This window comes from Salmo salar, chromosome ssa05 (genome assembly GCF_905237065.1).
Source record: "Salmo salar chromosome ssa05, Ssal_v3.1, whole genome shotgun sequence".
Classification (NCBI taxonomy): domain Eukaryota; kingdom Metazoa; phylum Chordata; class Actinopteri; order Salmoniformes; family Salmonidae; genus Salmo; species Salmo salar.
In genome coordinates, this window is record NC_059446.1 from 82,000,362 (window position 1) to 82,021,662 (window position 21,301).

At 45.0% G+C, this 21,301-nt stretch overlaps 1 protein-coding gene across 3 annotated transcripts; it reads left to right on the forward strand.

Annotated features, from left to right (window-relative positions):
• Window positions 1–702: 702 nt before the first annotated feature.
• LOC106606082 (retinoic acid receptor RXR-beta-A) lies at window positions 703–19,554 on the forward strand. 3 transcript variants are annotated; one of them, XM_045719146.1, is made up of 12 exons: window positions 703–936; window positions 1,894–2,090; window positions 2,333–2,477; window positions 6,784–6,963; window positions 9,036–9,059; window positions 9,432–9,592; window positions 9,978–10,107; window positions 14,794–14,920; window positions 15,264–15,305; window positions 15,401–15,492; window positions 15,587–15,692; window positions 17,305–19,554. In XM_045719146.1, the coding sequence occupies exons 2-12, from the start codon at window positions 1,950–1,952 to the stop codon at window positions 17,450–17,452; spliced, it is 1,296 nt and encodes a 431-aa protein (XP_045575102.1). In that variant the 5' UTR covers window positions 703–936; window positions 1,894–1,949; the 3' UTR covers window positions 17,453–19,554. The 3 variants fall into 3 exon arrangements, with proteins under 3 accessions (XP_045575102.1, XP_045575103.1, XP_045575104.1); XM_045719147.1 differs by having other exon boundaries at window positions 9,435–9,592; XM_045719148.1 differs by lacking the exon at window positions 9,036–9,059.
• The last annotated feature ends 1,747 nt before the right edge of the window (window positions 19,555–21,301 follow it).

The window sequence follows — 21,301 nt, forward strand, 5'->3', positions numbered from 1 at the left end:
ATCTCCCAAGGCTGCTTACCCAACTTTGCATATACAGTAGGCTCAACTTCCTAGATTTGCATAGGCTACACCATTTACATTTTAGTAATTTAGCAGACACTCTTATCCAGAGTGACTGCATACATTTCATACATTTTTTCTTCTTCTCCGTACTGGTCCCCCATGGGAATTGAACCCACAACACTGGCATTGCAAACACCATGCTCTACCAACTGAGCCACACGAGACCACACCCAAATATACCATTTGCATTTCTCTCAAAATAATCACATGATGAGAAAAGTGAATAAACAAACAGACACTGAGCCATATTGGTTGTATGTCTTATACTTTTTTTTAAAGGATCATTTAACCCTAAACATATTTGAGATTAAGAATCATTGTGAAATAAAGCAGTCTAAATGTCTTACAGGCATGTGTTAAATGTAGTTTAACCAGCTGTCCTCCTGTCAAACCACCACCATTATTCAACCATGAAATGTATTAGGAATAGGCTTTTGCAGAATAATCTTTCATCATCAGCTGATAAATATCCAAAATTGAGGTCCAAAATCGATGTAGTCTACATTGATTTACATATATTCATAGTAGGCTAGTAGTATAGTTACATTTGTAAAATGTAATGTTGTTTAATTTGTGAATCTGTTGATTTTCCTTTATATATTAGGTACAGTATATAGAGGGAAATTGAAACGTTAGTCCTACTACTGGTGCATGTTGCAACTGTTCTGCCCAGAGACATTGTGGCTCTAAAGACACTGTCACTGGCATTGAGCCAACATGGCTTCCTTTCCGTGTAAACAACAACAGCATCAAGTAAACGGGGTTGGAGTGTAGGCCTATTACCTCGTATATGGTCCGTCTCTTGGATTTCGCAAATAATATGCAACTAGAAATAGTTATGTAACCTACAACGATGTGCCGAAGGTGATTCTAGTGAGTATATTGCGTTCCCCCAATTGTAACTCGCGAATTTATCTTTTTGAGGCCAACATTAGCATTAGTTAACTAGACAGCTAACGTTAGCTCGCTGGCTAGCTACCACCAATGATTTTGAAACAGCTAGCTAGCCGGCAAGTTATCTAGCGAAACATGGTGTGCGTTTTTAAAAGGTTGAAAGTTCGGTACAATCGATGCTTGCTGTGATATTTAATTGCTTACAATCAACGTATACATATGTTTAGTTTACATACAGTAGCTACGTGCTAGCTAGCTAACTAAAGTTAGCTAACGTCTGGTCTAATTTACCATTGCTTACTAATGTTAGCCAGAAGTACATGTTAGCTTTTTAATCATCGCCAACGCTGGATTAAAGTGATCTCTCATTTGCCCACTTGGATGACACCAGTGTTTATAAAAAAATGTAACTAGCTAAAGTCAACTGACCGTCTTAAATTTAACTACCTAGCGAGGTAACTCGTTAGCTAACTACCGAACATAGCTAGCTAGCTACGACGTTTGTTTTATTTTAGCTAGCTAGTAACTAGCGTTAGTAATGTGGAGAGAGGCCTGTCAAATCTAAGGTCAGTTGATACGATTAAGGAATATTTATCATTAATACAGTACCGGGCATACCCCATTCCATGGTAGCTAGCTTGCTAACAGGTCAGTTATTTAGGCCTTTGTATTTTTAATTAAACAGTTTAACGTTACCTAGCTAGTTAGTAGGAACAACCTAACTAGCTAGCTACCGATAAGTAAGTTGTTAGATCAAATAATGACCAGTGAGAATACTGAATGTCTTACAATCAACCGAATATCGTCAGCTGTCTAAGTAGCTAGGGGCCTACAAGTGGCATTTATGTGAATACATTTCGCTGGCCACATGATGATGTAGCTAGTCTTGAAAAAAATAGTTATCAATTGTGATAATGTAACCTTCAACCCCAACAGATTATTGTCCTTCAGACAACTTATCATCCTCCTCTCCGCTGGGTAGCTCAATAGCCATGTCATCGCATCAGCCCACCAGTTCAGCCTCCAACAGTCCCACCAGCACCTTTGGCTCGCCTTTCTCAGTCATCAGCCCCTCACTGGGATCCCCTGGTGTGGCACCCTCCATGGGTTATGGGCCTATTAGCAGTAGCCAGGTGAGATACACACCCAGGGTCCTTGTTTTGCTTTCATCTTTGCATTTGAATGATCCTACTCTGTATGCGTTTATTCTCTAGAATTATTTCCGAGCTCAGACTAGTGCTGAAGTTTGTTGCTGCGCACAGAAAGGCTGACATTTAGGCTAGCCTACATAGCCTAGATGTACATTTTGTTTTAATCAGTCATGATAACAACATTGTTGTATTTTGTTTTTTTTCCACTTTTTGTTTGTGCACAGATCAACTCTACAATGGGGATGCACTCAATCAGCAGCTCGGATGATGTTAAACCCCCGTTTGGCTTGAGGCCTATGTCTGCACACAGCCCTGGGATAATGCTCTCCCAGAAACGCATGTGTGCTATCTGTGGAGACCGCTCCTCTGGTGAGTGCTGTGCACTAAGAGCAGGGTTAGTAGAGGTGAAACGTCGGGCCGGGGACTTATTTTAAATCCCTGGCAATTTCAGAGAGGATAATCCTTTTTGTCAGCTGTCTTCAGCTGTGTGTCCTGACCTCTCCCCATCATTCTAATCAATGTTCTTTACTGGCCTGTTTGATTCTGTCACTATATAAACAATAAAGGCTCTTGAAACACTGCAGATTCATTAATTAGTGAAGCTCTGCGTAACTTTGCTCATCAAAAAACTAAATCTGTCCTCATTCCTACATAGTGTATACGGTACCACGGTAATATCACAGTACCAAAACATCATGATACTTAGAATACCGTAGTACTGTTTCATATGATACTACTGACTTTTTCAACCCTACCGATCTAAAGAACCTGCCTGTTATTAAATGTTTATGAAGTCAGTTTTGTTTATAAATTCAGTTGAATTTAAGAAATAGTCACTTGTATGAGCAGGTCATGTGTGGCAGCTGTAATCAGCCAGCCGCTTCCCCTACCAGCCCGCCCCTCAGTCACCTGCTTCTCTCAGCTTCCCCTACCAGCCCGCCCCTCAGTCACCTGCTTCTCTCAGCTTCCCCTACCAGCCCGCCCCTCAGTCACCTGCTTCTCTCAGCTTCCCCTACCAGCCCGCCCCTCAGTCACCTGCTTCTCTCAGCTTCCCCTACCAGCCCGCCCCTCAGTCACCTGCTTCTCTCAGCTTCCCCTACCAGCCCGCCCCTCAGTCACCTGCTTCTCTCAGCTTCCCCTACCAGCCCGCCCCTCAGTCACCTGCTTCTCTCAGCATCCCCTACCAGCCCGCCCCTCAGTCATCTGCTTCTCTCAGCATCCCCTACCAGCCCGCCCCTCAGTCACCTGCTTCTCTCAGCTTCCCCTACCAGCCTGCCCTTCACTCACCTGCTTCTCTCAGCTTCCCCTACCAGCCTGCCCCTCAGTCACCTGCTTCTCTCAGCTTCCCCTACCAGCCCGCCCCTCACTCACCTGCTTCTCTCAGCTTCCCCTACCAGCCCGCCCCTCAGTCACCTGCTTCTCTCAGCTTCCCCTACCAGCCCGCCCCTCAGTCACCTGCTTCTCTCAGCTTCCCCTACCAGCCCGCCCCTCAGTCACCTGCTTCTCTCAGCATCCCCTACCAGCCCGCCCCTCAGTCACCTGCTTCTCTCAGCTTCCCCTACCAGCCCGCCCCTCAGTCACCTGCTTCTCTCAGCTTCCCCTACCAGCCCGCCCCTTCACTCACCTGCTTCTCTCAGCTTCCCCTACCAGCCCGCCCCTCAGTCACCTGCTTCTCTCAGCTTCCCCTACCAGCCCGCCCCTCAGTCACCTGCTTCTCTCAGCTTCCCCTACCAGCCTGCCCTTCACTCACCTGCTTCTCTCAGCATCCCCTACCAGCCTGCCCTTCACTCACCTGCTTCTCTCAGCTTCCCCTACCAGCCCGCCCCTCAGTCACCTGCTTCTCTCAGCTTCCCCTACCAGCCCGCCCCTCAGTCACCTGCTTCTCTCAGCATCCCCTACCAGCCCGCCCCTCAGTCACCTGCTTCTCTCAGCTTCCCCTACCAGCCCGCCCCTCAGTCACCTGCTTCTCTCAGCTTCCCCTACCAGCCCGCCCTTCACTCACCTGCTTCTCTCAGCTTCCCCTACCAGCCTGCCCCTCAGTCACCTGCTTCTCTCAGCTTCCCCTACCAGCCCGCCCCTCAGTCACCTGCTTCTCTCAGCTTCCCCTACCAGCCCGCCCTTCACTCACCTGCTTCTCTCAGCATCCCCTACCAGCCTGCCCTTCACTCACCTGCTTCTCTCAGCTTCCCCTACCAGCCCGCCCCTCAGTCACCTGCTTCTCTCAGCTTCCCCTACCAGCCCGCCCCTCAGTCACCTGCTTCTCTCAGCTTCCCCTACCAGCCTGCCCTTCACTCACCTGCTTCTCTCAGCATCCCCTACCAGCCTGCCCTTCACTCACCTGCTTCTCTCAGCTTCCCCTACCAGCCTGCCCCTCAGTCACCTGCTTCTCTCAGCTTCCCCTACCAGCCCGCCCTTCACTCACCTGCTTCTCTCAGCTTCCCCTACCAGCCTGCCCCTCAGTCACCTGCTTCTCTCAGCTTCCCCTACCAGCCTGCCCCTCAGTCACCTGCTTCTCTCAGCATCCCCTACCAGCCTGCCCCTCAGTCACCTGCTTCTCTCAGCTTCCCCTACCAGCCTGCCCCTCAGTCACCTGCTTCTCTCAGCATCCCCTACCAGCCTGCCCTTCACTCACCTGCTTCTCTCAGCATCCCCTACCAGCCTGCCCCTCAGTCACCTGCTTCTCTCAGCATCCCCTACCAGCCTGCCCCTCAGTCACCTGCTTCTCTCAGCATCCCCTACCAGCCCGCCCTTCACTCACCTGCTTCTCTCAGCTTCCCCTACCAGCCCGCCCCTCAGTCACCTGCTTCTCTCAGCTTCCCCTACCAGCCTGCCCTTCACTCACCTGCTTCTCTCAGCATCCCCTACCAGCCTGCCCTTCACTCACCTGCTTCTCTCAGCTTCCCCTACCAGCCCGCCCCTCACTCACCTGCTTCTCTCAGCATCCCCTACCAGCCCGCTCTTCACTCACCTGCTTCTCTCAGCATCCCCTACCAGCCCGCCCTTTCAGTCACCTGCTTCTCTCAGCATCCCCTACCAGCCCGCCCTTCACTCACCTGCTTCTCTCAGCATCCCCTACCAGCCTGCCCTTCACTCACCTGCTTCTCTCAGCATCCCCTACCAGCCCGCCCCTCACTCACCTGCTTCTCTCAGCTTCCCCTACCAGCCCGCCCCTCAGTCACCTGCTTCTCTCAGCATCCCCTACCAGCCTGCCCTTCACTCACCTGCTTCTCTCAGCATCCCCTACCAGCCCGCCCTTCACTCACCTGCTTCTCTCAGCATCCCCTACCAGCCCGCCCTTCACTCACCTGCTTCTCTCAGCATCCCCTACCAGCCCACCCTTCACTCACCTGCTTCTCTCAGCATCCCCTACCAGCCCACCCCTCACTCACCTGCTTCTCTCCGTTCATTCTTCATGTGCGTCTATTCCACCGTCAAATATAATTTAGCCGTGATGGCGAGCAGGGAATCAGACCCAGGCCCTGATGAGTCTTCTGTTGTTAGTCTTCTGTTGTTAGATTTGTTACATTGGAGCAGTGTTGATGCATTGTATCATTTCATCGCCTGTTATAACCAAGAGCACAGACCAGTCTGAGTAGACTTCAAGTTCACGGTCATGCAGCTGCTGAGTGTCAGAGGGAAAATGGAGGACCGCTTGGCGACAGGCGTCCTTGCTGCTTTACAGCAAAGAAAACGTCTTGTCTCTAAAATATGTCCCATATTACCAGAGATGCCTTTTGCACACATTTATATAATACAAATAAATTAATTGTGAGCCATTTTAAACTAATACCGGGTCGCTAATTATTGTTTTGATAACAAACAACGTTGTTCAGTCATGTTACCTAGCTAGCTAACAACCTGGTACCGAGGCAGTAGGTTTAGGCACATTTTGATTGGAACAGGAAGAAAGGAAAAGGGTCTGCTACTCATGAGATGTGCTTCAAAAGGTAGGATTCATATACTGTTGGCCTAATGGAAGACTAAACTATATAAAAACATCTATTTCTTTCTGGTACTCCTTAAATTCTGTTTGGTGCCGAACGTTTTTAAAAGTTGGGAGCATTGTGTGTTTGTGGGAGACAGCAAGTGTGGTGTGTGTGTGAGGGAGACAGTGTGTCTGTGTTAACTGAAGAGTAAAGGTTTCATGCAGTGTTTTCCTCTTACTGAGATGATGACTTGCAGATCATTATGCATGTACAGTATATCACTGGAGGTTGGTAGCACCTTATTGGGAAGGACGGGCTGGTGGTAATGGCTGGAGCAGAATGGTATCAAACACATGTTTTCTATGTGTTGGATGACATTCCATTTGCACAGTTCCAGTCATAATTATGAGCCGTCCTCCCTTCAGCAGCCTCCACTGGAGTATATTCCTTCCTCCCATTCCTCCAGCCAAATCACAGGTAGGCCTTTGCACAACTTAGCAAATCAGACATTCTATGCAGTATTCTGTTATACAGTGATCAGTGTGAAGCTACATTTAATGTGTTGTATTGAGTAGAAGTGTGAATTTTTAGAAAACGTGAACGAGCGTCTGGGGGATGGGGCGAACAGGATTCTAGGTCACTGATTTAAAAAAAAAAAAAAATGGTGTTTACTGCGGTACTACTTGGCCTGGTGTTGTATCGTTTTTAAAATGTTGGTGTGACAAGTCTACCCCTCCCCCTTCCCACAGGTAAGCACTATGGTGTGTACAGCTGTGAAGGTTGCAAGGGCTTCTTCAAACGCACAGTGCGCAAGGACCTGAGCTACACCTGCAGGGATAACAAAGAATGCCTGGTGGACAAGCGCCAGCGCAATCGCTGCCAGTACTGTCGCTACCAGAAGTGTCTGGCTATGGGCATGAAGAGGGAAGGTAAGGAAGGACTGAACGTCTGGCTATTATCATGAATAGCGAAGGACTGAACGTCTGGCTATTATCATAAAGAGGGGAGGTAGGGAAGGACTGAACGTCTGGCTATTATCATGAATAGGGAAGGACTGAACACCTGGCTATTATCATAAAGAGGGGAGGTAGGGAAGGACTGAACGTCTGGCTATGGGCATGAAGAGGGAAGGTAAGGAAGGACTGAACGTCTGGCTATGGGCATGAAGAGGGAAGGTAGGGAAGGACTGAACGTCTGGCTATTATCATGAAGAGGGAAGGTAGGGAAGGACTGAACGTCTGGCTATGGGCATGAAGAGGGAAGGTAGGGAAGGACAGAACGTCTGGCTATGGGCATGAAGAGGGAAGGTAGGGAAGGACTGAACGTCTGGCTATGGGCATGAAGAGGGAAGGTGGGGAAGGACTGAACGTCTGGCTATGGGCATGAAGAGGGGAGGTAGGGAAGGACTGAACGTCTGGCTATGGGCATGAAGAGGGAAGGTAGGGAAGGACTGAACGTCTGGCTATGGGCATGAAGAGGGAAGGTAGGGAATGCCGGAACGTCTGGCTATGGGCATGAAGAGGGAAGGTAGGGAAGGACTGAACGTCTGGCTATGGGCATGAAGAGGGAAGGTAGGGAAGGACTGAACGTCTGGCTATGGGCATGAAGAGGGAAGGTAGGGAAGGACTGAACGTCTGGCTATTATCATGAAGAGGGAAGGTAGGGAAGGACTGAACGTCTGGCTATGGGCATGAAGAGGGAAGGTAGGGAAGGACTGAACGTCTGGCTATGGGCATGAAGAGGGAAGGTAGGGAAGGACTGAACGTCTGGCTATTATCATGAAGAGGGAAGGTAGGGAAGGACTGAACGTCTGGCTATGGGCATGAAGAGGGAAGGTAGGGAAGGACTGAACGTCTGGCTATTATCATGAAGAGGGAAGGTAGGGAAGGACTGAACGTCTGGCTATGGGCATGAAGAGGGAAGGTAGGGAAGGACTGAACGTCTGGCTATGGGCATGAAGAGGGAAGGTAGGGAAGGACTGAACGTCTGGCTATGGGCATGAAGAGGGAAGGTAGGGAAGGACAGAACGTCTGGCTATGGGCATGAAGAGGGAAGGTAGGGAAGGACTGAACGTCTGGCTATGGGCATGAAGAGGGAAGGTAGGGAAGGACAGAACGTCTGGCTATGGGCATGAAGAGGGAAGGTAGGGAAGGACTGAACGTCTGGCTATGGGCATGAAGAGGGAAGATAGGGAAGGACTGAACGTCTGGCTATGGGCATGAAGAGGGAAGGTAGGGAAGGACAGAACGTCTGGCTATGGGCATGAAGAGGGAAGGTAGGGAAGGACAGAACGTCTGGCTATGGGCATGAAGAGGGAAGGTAGGGAAGGACAGAACGTCTGGCTATGGGCATGAAGAGGGAAGGTAGGGAAGGACTGAACGTCTGGCTATGGGCATGAAGAGGGAAGGTAGGGAAGGACAGAACGTCTGGCTATGGGCATGAAGAGGGGAGGTAGGGAAGGACTGAACGTCTGGCTATGGGCATGAAGAGGGAAGATAGGGAAGGACTGAACGTCTGGCTATGGGCATGAAGAGGGAAGGGAGGGACTGAACATTTGGAGCAGAGCCTAATGGTTTTGGGCCATTCATATTTTTCAACTTTGAGAGTTTGTAGGAGTGCTTTTGAAAGGGAAACATGAATAAAATTGGAGGAGGGAGCGATTGAGAAACGTGTTTTTTATACCTGCAGAATCTCAAACTTGACTACATTTTCTTTAATGAATGACATTTTAAATTGAATTGTGAAGTAGGCCGTTGTAAAAGGGTATAGTTCAAAGCCCAGAATCACTTGGTGAAATGATTGAGTTATGTTGAATATTGACCTAGCCCAGTAAAACCTTTGACGATAACTTCTATTTGATCATTGTATTGTGTGGGGGGATGGTGCGTTGTTTTCAAAGTCATTAACAAAACAGGGGGAGAGCATATGGGGGTAGGTTCATATAACTAACCCCTCTCTCCCTCTTCCTTTTCCCCTATTCTTTCTCTCCCTCTTTCTATAGTGGTCCAAGATGAACGTCAGAAATGTAAGGATAAAGACATTGGGAGAATGGAGAGATGAAATATGATTGGATGTGGTATTGAGAGGGTGCAATTAAATAACAAATGCTTGGCACACACTGGTAGACTAATTCTCACAACACATTGGCTAAGAAATGAATGCATTGTTATATAAAATATACCAATTTGACCTTTCACCCTGTTTGGATGAAGCCTAACAGGAGTTAAGATGGGCACAATAGGGCTTCCTCCTTTCCTTTCTTCTGTCTCTTTGTCTTTTCTAACCTTGTGAATCCCTCCCGTCCCTCTCTCCTATTAACCCACACCCCTCTTCCTGTCTCCCGTCTCTCCCTCCTCTCCTTGCTCTGTGGTGTGTTTGGATGCATGGCGGGGTGCAGCAGTCCAGGAGGAGCGTCAGAGGATCAGGGAGCGAGAGGAGGGACTGGAGTGCAGCAGTGCTGTGAACGAGGAGATGCCCGTGGAGAAGATCTTGGAGGCAGAGACGTCCGTGGAGCAGAGGGCGGAGCTCCACTCAGATGCAGGCTCCGCTGGTAGCTCTGTGAGTATACAGGGCTATACTGTTGCCTGGATCAGTATTAGGGTTGCAAAATTCCCATATTTTCCGGAAATTGTGGTTGAAGGATTTCTTCTGTGTTTATTCCTAACTCAGGGAGTCCTCCACCCGGGAAAGTTTCTGGAAATGTTGCGGTGTCAGTTAAAGGAATTATCTGCCTCCGTGATTCATAGCCTACTACTCAGCTCTTGGGACGAATATTCTTTAAAAACGTTAGATAAACTGCTGTCTCTTTAGCATGGAGATTAAAAGCATTTTCTTTCCTACTCGTGATTATTGCATTATTTCTAGCTTCAGCATTGGCTTTTAGGGTCTGTTATTGTTGTTATTGCATTTTATGGCATTTTTGTATCTTTTTTGTGTGTTTTAGCCCCATGATGCGGTGACAAACATCTGCCAGACTGCAGACAAGCAGCTGTTTGCATTGGTGGAGTGGGCCAAGAGGATCCCCCATTTCTCTGAGCTGCCCCTGGACGACCAGGTCATCCTCCTGCGTGCAGGTACCACTGTCTGGAGGGAGGGAGACATCAGGAGGCTGGATGTGATATGCACTGTCTCAAAGAATAGAATTTACAAGTGATTTTCTGTTCCCGTATTCATTCGAGAGGCAACCAGAGTAGTGCATATGATAGCGTACATTTATCTACCAGTGCAGAGCCCAAAACGACTGATCATAGAGAAGGAGCTGCCCCTATTGTGAGATTATTCCTAACATCTAGCAATTGTATTACATGCACATATATCCTGCTATTATAAAACAAGACATATATCCTGCTATTATAAAACAAGAACATATATCCTGCTATTATAAAACAAGACCATATATCCTGCTATTATAAAACAAGACCATATATCCTGCTATTATAAAACAAGACCATATATCCTGCTATTATAAAACAAGACCATATATCCTGTTATTATAAAACAAGACCATATATCCTGCTATTATAAAACAAGACCATACACTACTGTTCAAAAGTTTGGGGTCACTTAGAAATGTCATTTTTTTTTGTCCATTAAAATAACATCAAATTGATCAGAAATACAGTGTAGACATTGTTAATGTTGTAAATTACTATTGTAGCTAGAAACGGCTGATTTAAAATTAAAAAAAAAAGGAATATCTACATAGATTTACAGAGGCCCATTATAAGCAACCATCACTCCTGTGTTCCAATGGCACATTGTGTTGGCTAATCCAAGTTTATAATTTTAAAAGGCTAATTGATCATTAGAAAACCCTTTTGCAATTATGTTAGCACAGCTGAAAACTGTTGTTCTGATTTAAAGAAGCAATAAAACTGGCCGCCTTTAGACTAGTTGAGTATCTGGAGCATCAGCTTTTGTGGGTTCGATTGTTGTTCTGAGAAATGAAGGCTATTCCATGTGAGAAATTGCCAAGAAACTGAAGCTCTCATACAACGCTGTGTACTACTGCCTTCACAGAACAGCACAAACTGGCTCTAACCAGAATAGAAAGAGGAGTGGGAGGCCCTGGTGCACAACTGAGCAAGAGGTTTGAGAAACAGACACCTCAAATCCTCAACTGGCAGCTTCATTAAATAGTACCCGCAAAACACCAGTCTCAATGTCAACAGTGAAGAGGCGAGAAGAGATTGCTCCATCATTCTTTATTTAATATTTAAAATAATAAGTAAAACATTTATAAATAATAAATGGTTTAGTACCCAAATATGTGTGGGGGGGTTTAATATATACAGTACCAGTCAAAAGTTTTCAGACACCTACTCGTTCAAGGTTTTTAAAAACATTTTTTTAAACCATTTTCTACATTGTAGAATAATAGTGAACACATAAAAACTATGAAATAACACACATAGAATCGTGTAGTAACCAAAAAAGTGTTAAACAAATCAAAATGCTTTATATTTTAGATTCTTCAAAGTAGCCACCCTTTGCCTTGATGACAGCTTTGCACACTCATGGCATTCTCTCAACCAGCTTCACCTGGAATGCTTTTCCAACAGTCTTGAAGGAGTTCCCACATATGCTGAGCATTTGTTGGCTGCTTTTTCTCAACTCTGCGGTCCAACTTATCCCACACCATCTCAGTTGGGTTGAGGTCAGGTGATTGTGGGGGCCAGGTCATCTGATGCAGCACTCCATCACTCTCCTTCTTGGTGAAATAGCCATTACACAGCCCGGAGGTGTGTTGGGCCATTGTCCTGTTGAAAAACAAATGATAGTCCAACTAAGCGCAAACCAGATGGGATGGAGTATCCTTACAGAATGCTGTGGTAGCCATGCTGGTTAAGAGTGCCTTGAATTCTAAATAAATCACAGACGGTGTCACCAGCAAAGCACCATCGCACCACCTTCTTCATGCTTCACGTTGGAAACCACACATGCAGAGATCACCTGTTCACTTACTCTGCGTCTCACAAAACACGGCGGTTGGAACCAAAGATCTAAAATTTGAACTCATCAGACCAAAGGACAGATTTCCACCGGTCTAATATTCATTGCTCGTGTTTCTTGGCCCAAGTAAGTCTCTTATTTTTGTTGGTGTCCTTTAGTAATGGTTTCTTTGCAGCAATTTGACCATGAACGCCTGATTCATGCAGTCTCCTCTGAACAGTTGCTGTTTAGATGTCTGTTACTTGAACTTTGTGAAGCATTTATTTGGGCTGCAATCTGAGTCACAGTGACCTCTGCTGCAGAGGATAAGTTCATTAGTTAACTCTGGGTCTTTCTTTCCTGCGGCGGTGAGACAGTTACCTCTGCTGCAGAGGATAAGTTCATTAGAGTTAACTCTGGGTCTTCCTTTCCTGCGGCGATGAGACAGTTTCATCAAAGCGCTTGGTTTTTGTGACTGCACTTTAAAAGTTATTGAAATTGTCAGGATTGACTGACCTGCATGTCTTCATTAATTATGGACTGTCATTTCTCTTTGCTTATTTGAGCTGTTCTTGCCATAATATGGACTTGGTCTTTTACCAAATAGGGCTATCTTCTGTATACCACCCCTACCTTGTCACAACACAACTGATTGGCTCAAACACATTAAGAAGGGAAGAAATTCCAAAAAATTAACTTTTAACAAGGCACACCTGAGAAATGCATTCTAGGTGACTACCTCATAAAGCTGGTTGAGAGAATGCCAAGATTGTGCAAAGCGATCATCAATGCAAAGATCTCAAATATAAAATATATTTTGATTTAACACTTTTTTTGGCTACTGTATGATTCCATATGTGTTATTTCATAGTTTTGATGTCTTCACTATTATTTTACAATGTCCAAGCTTTTGACTGGTACTATATATATATATACATATATATTGAGCAATATATATACATATACTGCTCAAAAAAATAAAGGGAACACTTAAACAACACAATGTAACTCCAAGTCAATCACACTTCTGTGAAATCAAACTGTCCACTTAGGAAGCAACACTGATTGACAATAAACTTCACATGCTGTTGTGCAAATGGAATAGACAACAGGTGGAAATTATAGGCAATTAGCAAGACACCCTCAATAAAGGAGTGGTTCTGCAGGTGGGGACCACAGACAACTTCTCAGTTCCTATGCTTCCTGGCTGATGTTTTGGTCACTTTTGAATGCTGCCGGTGCTTTCACACTAGTGGTAGCATGAGACGGAGTCTACAACCCACACAAGTGGCTCAGGTAGTGCAGCTCATCCAGGATGGCATATCAATGCGAGCTGAGGCAAGAAGGTTTGCTGTGTCTGTCAGCGTAGTGTCCAGAGCATGGAGGCGCTACCAGGAGACAGGCCAGTACATCAGGAGACGTGGAGGAGGCCGTAGGAGGGCAACAACCCAGCAGCAGGACTGCTACCTCCGCCTTTGTGCAAGGAGGAGCAGGAGAAGCACTGCCAGAGCCCTGCAAAATGACCTCCAGCAGGCCACAAATGTGCATGTGCCCTGTGCTCTTCACAGATGAAAGCAGGTTCACACTGAGCACGTGACAGGCGTGACAGAGTCTGGAGACGCCGTGGAGAACGTTCTGCTGCCTGCAACATCCTCCAGCATGACCGGTTTGGCGGTGGGTCAGTTATGGTGTGGGGTGACATTTCTTTGGGGGGCCGCACAGCCCTCCATGTGCTCGCCAGAGGTAGCCTGACTGCCATTAGGTACCGAGATGAGATCCTCAGACCCCTTGTGAGACCATATGCTGGTGCGGTTGGCCCTGGGTTCCTCCTAATGCAAGACAATGCTAGACCTCATGTGGCTGGAGTGTGTCAGCAGTTCCTGCAAGAGGAAGGCATTGATGCTATGGACTGGCCCGCCCGTTCCCCATACCTGAATCCAATTGAGCACATCTGGGACATCATGTCTCGCTTCATCCACCAACGCCACGTTGCACCACAGACTGTCCAGGAGTTGGCGGATGCTTTAGTCCAGGTCTGGGAGGAGATCCCTCAGGAGACCATCCGCCACCTCATCAGGAGCATGCCCAGGCGTTGTAGGAAGGTCATACAGGCACATGGAGACCACACACCCTACTGAGCCTCATTTTGACTTGTTTTAAGGACATTACATCAAAGTTGGATCAGCCTGTAGTGTGGTTTTCCACTTTAATTTTGAGTGTGACTCCAAATCCAGACCTCCATGGGTTGATAAATTGGATTTCCATTGATTATTTTTGTGTGATTTTGTTGTCAGCACATTCAACTATGTAAAGAAAAAAGTATTTAATAAGATTATTTCTTTCATTCAGATCTAGGATGTGTTGTTTAAGTGTTCCCTTTATTTTTTTGAGCAATATATATATAAAAAGAGCAGCCTGCAGCCGCTAATTTTATGCTTTATTCTTGTGCTTTATCCATCCTTCGCCAGAGGGCTATTGTAGCATAAATGTCTTTCACTGTCCTTCGTCAGGGGGCTATTGTAGCAGAAATGTTGAAATAGCCGAATCCACTAATTTCAAGGGATGTCCACATACTTTTGACCATGTAGAGTAAGTGAGCAACAAGCAATCAATGGTCTATCATTTGATACATTATTAATCCATCTTATCAGTAGCACCATGAGTTAACTCTGTTGGACAGTAGAAAATGCCCCAGAGGTTGTTGATGTCTCTCCTCCTCCCTTCTCTGATTCTCTCCGCTCTTCCGTCCTGTGTATCTGTCCCGTCTCTTCTCCCTCTTCTGCTCCTCTCCTGTCTTCTCCCCTCTCTTTTTCTCCTGTGTGTGTCAGGGTGGAATGAACTTCTGATCGCCTCCTTCTCCCACCGCTCCATCGCTGTGAAGGACGGGGTCCTCCTGGCCAATGAGCTACACCGGGACAACGCACATAGTGCAGGGGTGGCGGCCATCTTTGACAGGTAGGCACACAGTGCAGGGGTGGCGGCCGTCTTTGACAGGTAGGCACACAGTGCAGGGGTGGCGGCCGTCTTTGACAGGTAGGCACACAGTGCAGGGGTGGCGGCCGTCTTTGACAGGTAGGCACACAGTGCAGGGGTGGCGGCCGTCTTTGACAGGTAGGCACATGGTATGTGGTTAAATTTCCCCTAGGTACAGACCTAGGATCAGCTTCCCATAACATTAACCACTAATAGGGAAAACGTACAATATTCTAATAATTACCATAGAGGTATATAATAACAGTGTTGTATTAAATTCTGTGATCATCATAATGTGATAACACACTGTAATTGTCCCCCACAGGGAGAGTGTGCAGAGTGCTGAGGTGGGAGCCATATTTGACCGGTAATAACCTACACACACACACACACACACACACACACACCAAGTGTATATCTATGTAGAAAACTCTCTCCACCTCTCTTTCCGGCCTCCTGTAGGGTTCTCACTGAGCTGGTCAGTAAGATGAGAGACATGCAGATGGACAAGACAGAGCTGGGCTGCCTCCGTGCCATCGTCCTCTTCAACCCAGGTGCTCTATTGTTACCATTAGTCCCTCATACACAATGTTACCTCTGCACCTTTACTGTCATGGTTTCCTTCCAATAACTGTGTCCCTCCCTCAGACGCTAAAGGTCTGTCCAACACCGGAGAGGTGGAGCTCCTGAGAGAGAAGGTCTATGCGTCACTGGAAGCCTACTGCAAGCAGAAATACCCAGAGCAGCAGGGAAGGTAGGCTTTCATGTGCTACATGAATTAGTACTAGTATCTCATACACTAAAAGGCATGTACATCCTGGATAAATACATTTGTATTTTGTGTAAAACAATACGTACAGTGAGGGGAAAAAAGTATTTGATCCCCTGCTGATTTTGTACATTTGCCCACTGACAGAATTGATCAGTCTATAATTTTAATGGTAGGTTTATTTGAACAGTGAGAGACAGAATAACAACAACAAAAATCCAGAAAACCGCATGGCAAAAATGTTATAAATTCATTTGCATTTTAATGAGGGAAATAAGTATTTGACCCCCTCTCAATCAGAAAGATTTCTGTCTCCCAGGTGTCTTTTATACAAGTAACGAGCTTAGATTAAGAGCACACTCAGCTTGTTACCTGTATAAAAGACACCTGTCCACAGAAGCAATCAATCAATCAGATTCCAAACTCTCCACCATGGCCAAGACCAAAGAGCTCTCCAAGGATGTCAGGGACAAGATTGTAGACCTACACAAGGCTGGAATGGGCTACAAGACCATCGCCAAGCAGCTTGGTGAGAAGGTGACAACAGTTGGTGCGATTATTCGCAAATGGAAGAAACACAAAAGAACTGTCAATCTCCCTCGGCCTGGGGCTCCATGCAAGATCTCACCTTGTGGAGTTGCAATGATCATGAGAACGGTGAGGAATCAGCCCAGAACAACACGGGAGGATCATGTCAATGATCTCAAGGCAGCTGGGACCATAGTCACCAAACAATTGGTAACACACTACGCCGTGAAGGACTGAAATCCTGCAGCGCCCGCAAGGTCCCCCTGCTCAAGAAAGCACATATACATGCCCGTCTGAAGTTTGCCAATGAACATCTGAATGATTCAGAGGACAACTGGTGAAAGTGTTGTGGTAAGATGAGACCAAAATGGAGCTCTTTGGTATCAACTCAACTCGCCATGTTTGGAGGAGGAGGAATGCTGCCTATGACGCCAAGAACACCATCCCCACCGTCAAACATGGAGGTGGAAACATTATGCTTTGGGAGTGTTTTGCTGCTAAGGGAACCTGACAACTTCACCGCATCAAAGGGACGATGGACGGGGCCATGTACCGTCAAATCTTGCTGAAGGTTCGAGTTGCTAAACTGCAGCCTCAAAACCTTAATGACTTGGAGAAGATCTGCAAAGAGGAGTGGGACAAAATCCCTTCTGAGATGTGTGCAAACCTGGTGGCCAATTACAAGAAACATCTGACCTCTGTGATTGCCAAGAAGGGTTTTGCCACCAAGTACTAAGTCATGTTTTGCAGAGGGGTCAACTACTTATTTCCCTCATTAAAATGCAAATCAATTTATAAATTGCGTTTTTCTGGATTTTTTTGTTGTTCTGTCTCTCACTGTTCAAATAAACCTACCATTAAAATTATAGACTGATAATTTCTTTGTCAGTGGGCAAACGTACAAAATCAGCAGGGGATCAAATACTTTTTTCCCTCACTGTACTAATCTGCTCTCCTGTAGTTGTGCTGCTAACTGAGCCTGTAAGAGCTAGGAGTGTTGCTGCTGCTTTCATGTAGCTTATTAATGTCCCGTTATTTCATTCCCTCACTCTTCACCCCTCCCCCTCAGGTTTGCTAAGCTCCTCCTCAGGCTGCCAGCACTGCGTTCTATTGGTTTGAAGTGTTTGGAGCACCTGTTCTTCTTCAAGCTGATTGGTGACACCCCTATCGACACGTTCCTCATGGAAATGCTTGAAGCACCTCATCAGTTGGCATAGAGGTGGTAGGAGAGGAGAGGTGTTCTGTGGCCGGGGTTAGATAGCTTGGGTCTGGGAATTTGCTGGAGTGGGACTGCACTTTTAGTTCTTTGGGGAATTCAGCATTTTGTCTCACTGCTGTCTGGGTTATGCTATTTAGTTCACCACATTGTCTCTTTCAGAACATACATCCCCAAGACTTGTGATCTACAGGCTGGTGCTATATATTAATATAACTTCTTGAATAACTGAGATTAAAAAAGTAAAGTCTTTTTTTAAAATTGGAACCTTTAGTTCCCTTACTCTGGCTTATCGAAGCTACAATTTGGATATATGTTTTTATATAACTATGTTAATGCTTTTTAGACGAACCCCAAATGATAAAGTTAAGGTCTGGTAAGTGATCTCCCCCCTTAACCTGTTTTTAAAATGAAGGTAACCTGGATGCAACCAGACTGTAATTCTACCTTTTTATCATTTGTAATTGGAACAAAATCTTTTTGAAAAAACATGAAAAACATGTTTTATTGTCAAATCTTGGGAAAGTACATTACTGTACCAAGTGAGCGCTCACTGCGTAACATGTGTCTGACTTTCAGCTCCTAGTGGTTTTGTATCCCTCTCAGATGACCAGAAAGCAACACGTTAACAATAAACCCGGGATACAAAAGGAGTAGGTGAATCACAATGGAACACGGAGCAGACCTGTATTGACTGTGTTGACTAGCTTTATTTGTCTAGTAATATGCTATTAGCATTGTTTCTCTTTGCTGTTTTGTAAAATGTAATCACCTTGCAGGCAAAAAGATTGAGCTGCATTGCACATTTTTGCTATGTACTATTTCTACATCATACTATTCAAGTCATCAAATGTCTGGCCAGCAAACAGTCTTTTGGTGCTATATGACAGACATTTGCCATACTTCATTGCAGCCATACACCAAACTGCAAACAGGAAAAATTATGCAAAAAAAATAACTAACTCAAATGTTGTAAATGTAGCAATACAAAATGAATACATATGCTTTCTTTCTGCTTGTCAACTTGTCCGTTCTGGGGGTTTTACAAAGTGAATCATTGTCTGTTAGAAAGGGAATACTCCAATATGTAATTTATCTAAACAATTGTAAGGTACTGTGCAAATATTGTTCAGGGAAAATACTATATATTGATTGGTTTGAATAATGAGATCAGGAGACAGACAAATTATGTAATAATTGATATGTGCCCTTGCTATTAGTTCACCAATTGTATAGAGCAGATCATGTCTTCGGTTGTACTGGATTCCCTAAAGCACTGTTTATACCTGGTTATAACATGCATCCTTTGTCCTGATCATTCTGCTTGTGCCCACATTTTCAAACTGGTGTAGATGATTAAAAGAAGCATTGTGATCAGATCTTCCTGACCACCCTCGGAGGTAGTCAGGCACACATTGTGTCTGGATATCTTACAAGTGTAGACATATGGACAGTGAATCTATTTAAATCACTATTAAAACACCTTCTAAAATGATTGACATTTAGCACCATAGTATTATGGCATCAATATGTGTGTTTAAATAAAATATTTTGAAAGAATAGCTCTCAAATAATTTGCATACAGGGAGGGACCAGGAAATCTGGTCACAATGCAGACAGTGGATAGATACGAGACACATTTTACTACCATGTGTAGACATTTTTCTGAGAATGTGGACAAGATCAGGACAAAGGACCGGTGTTTGCACCAGGTATAAACAAGGATTTTGAATCACATTCAGCTGAATCTCATCTTTTTTTTTGAATTTTTCTGTGCTTTCTATAGTAGTAGTTTTTCCTGTTTCCTTTTTGAGCTAGTTGTTCATCCTCTCCGCTTACAGTTTTTAAAAAACACAAACCGTTATCACGTTTAAATATCCATAACACCTGTGGACATAGACATTAAACAAGACCAAATAGGAGTTTTGTATGATGATCATGTGTGAACACCTGAACAAGGGTACTGGTATGTGTCATGATCTTGTATAAACTCTGGAGCAGTTTAGTGATCCTGTATAAACTCTGGAGCAGTTTAGTGATCTGTGTGGATAAGTGAATTACAGCGTGGGTAATGTGGACTGAAAATAAAGAGGTTGAACTTTTCTTTCTTGTCGATTTGAATGTTTCTTTGTGGTTTGCATTGGATATCAACTTCTCAATGACAAAATAAATGTGGGGGGAAATCTGTGGCATTGAGAAGTATGAACATAATTGAGATAGACAAAATATACATTTTTTTACATTAGTTTTATACCAATCAATCACCCACAAATATTCTCACTTTCTCATTGACATTGTTAAAAGTTTTATTTTTTGCCTTGACATTGTTGGGCTGCAGTACTGGTCAGTCACCACCAGAGGAACCCATGCTCATTGTCAGCGGTCGTTTCTGTCCTGATTCAGAGCCCTCTGTTGGTTAGCCTTGTCCCATACCCTCTCTGTTGGTTAGCCTTGTCCCATACCCTCTCTGTTGGTTAGCCTTGTCCCGTACCCTCTCTGTTGGTTAGCCTTGTCCCATACCCTCTCTGTTGGTTAGCCTTGTCCCATACCCTCTCTGTTGGTTAGCCTTGTCCCATACCCTCTCTGTTGGTTAGCCTTGTCCCATACCCTCTCTGTTGGTTAGCCTTGTCCCGTACCCTCTCTGTTGGTTAGCCTTGTCTCATACCCTCTCTGTTGGTTAGCCTTGTCCCATACCCTCTCTGTTGGTTAACCTTGTCCCATACCCTCTCTGTTGGTTAGCCTTGTCCCATACCCTCTCTGTTGGTTAGCCTTGTCCCATTCCCTCTCTGTTGGTTACAGGGGCGAAAATCTGATATCAACTTTGGAGGGGACAATTACATGAAATATTCTCAAGAGCAATTCCTGAGGGGGACACCAAAAGTAGTGCTGTAACACATAGCCTACATTGTAATATGGTAAATGTATATTGAGGAACCAAAGAAATAAGGTGTTTGCCGTACTCCTAACTACCGGTACCCAAAACTACACAACTAATCACAACAGCAATACCATTGCCTTTAACAAATCTTAGTTCAGTCACCAGTTTAAATTGAGAGTGGGGGTATCCATGGCATTTTCCAATTATGTTCCTATTTTACAAGTCCAAAAAATTGAGAACCTTTCATAATGTTGCCAAACAAAGACTCAACAAACTTACCTGAGACTCCCTGTCTCTGCCAGTCTGTCCCTGCATATCTGTCCCCAACTCTGCTGTCTGTGTGCCATCTGTTGCCTGCTCTGCCTAATGACATCATTGTGAAACATTTCCATTAGAATTTCATTTCTTTCTTATGAACATTTTATCAACTAGTCTTTGAGATATTAGGCTACTAGGGTTCTTACTATGCGTTTTGGTGTATTGAAAAATACTCTGATGTCCGTCTTTTATTTTTCTGCCATTTTTCTACCTGGCTGGCTGGCTGGCTACACACACACTGTGTAGGTTATTTACAGTAGGAGATGGGCTTCTATCATCTTCAATCATTCTATTTGGGCTTCGATCTAAAAGGTAGCTAGCAAATGTGAAACGGATTAAAATGACAAGAGTTGACAGCTGTATGAGTTCACCATTTACACAACATATGCTGCAACCTTTTGTAATTTTAATAGTTTGTTTCATATTGGCTGGCTTCCAACAATAGCTGAATTTGCAAAGCTAGCGAGCACCAATTCAGTTTCAGTGGTGTTTGCTATAATCTTTGCTACCTGGGTTAAATAAAGGTGAAATAAAATAAATAAATAAAAGTTCACTTGCGACAATTTAGCTTTTGCAACGAGACCATTAAATATATTTAAGACAATGTTAGAAGAGAGTGTAGTTCTGTTCAGTTTGGATTTCAGTTTATCGCTA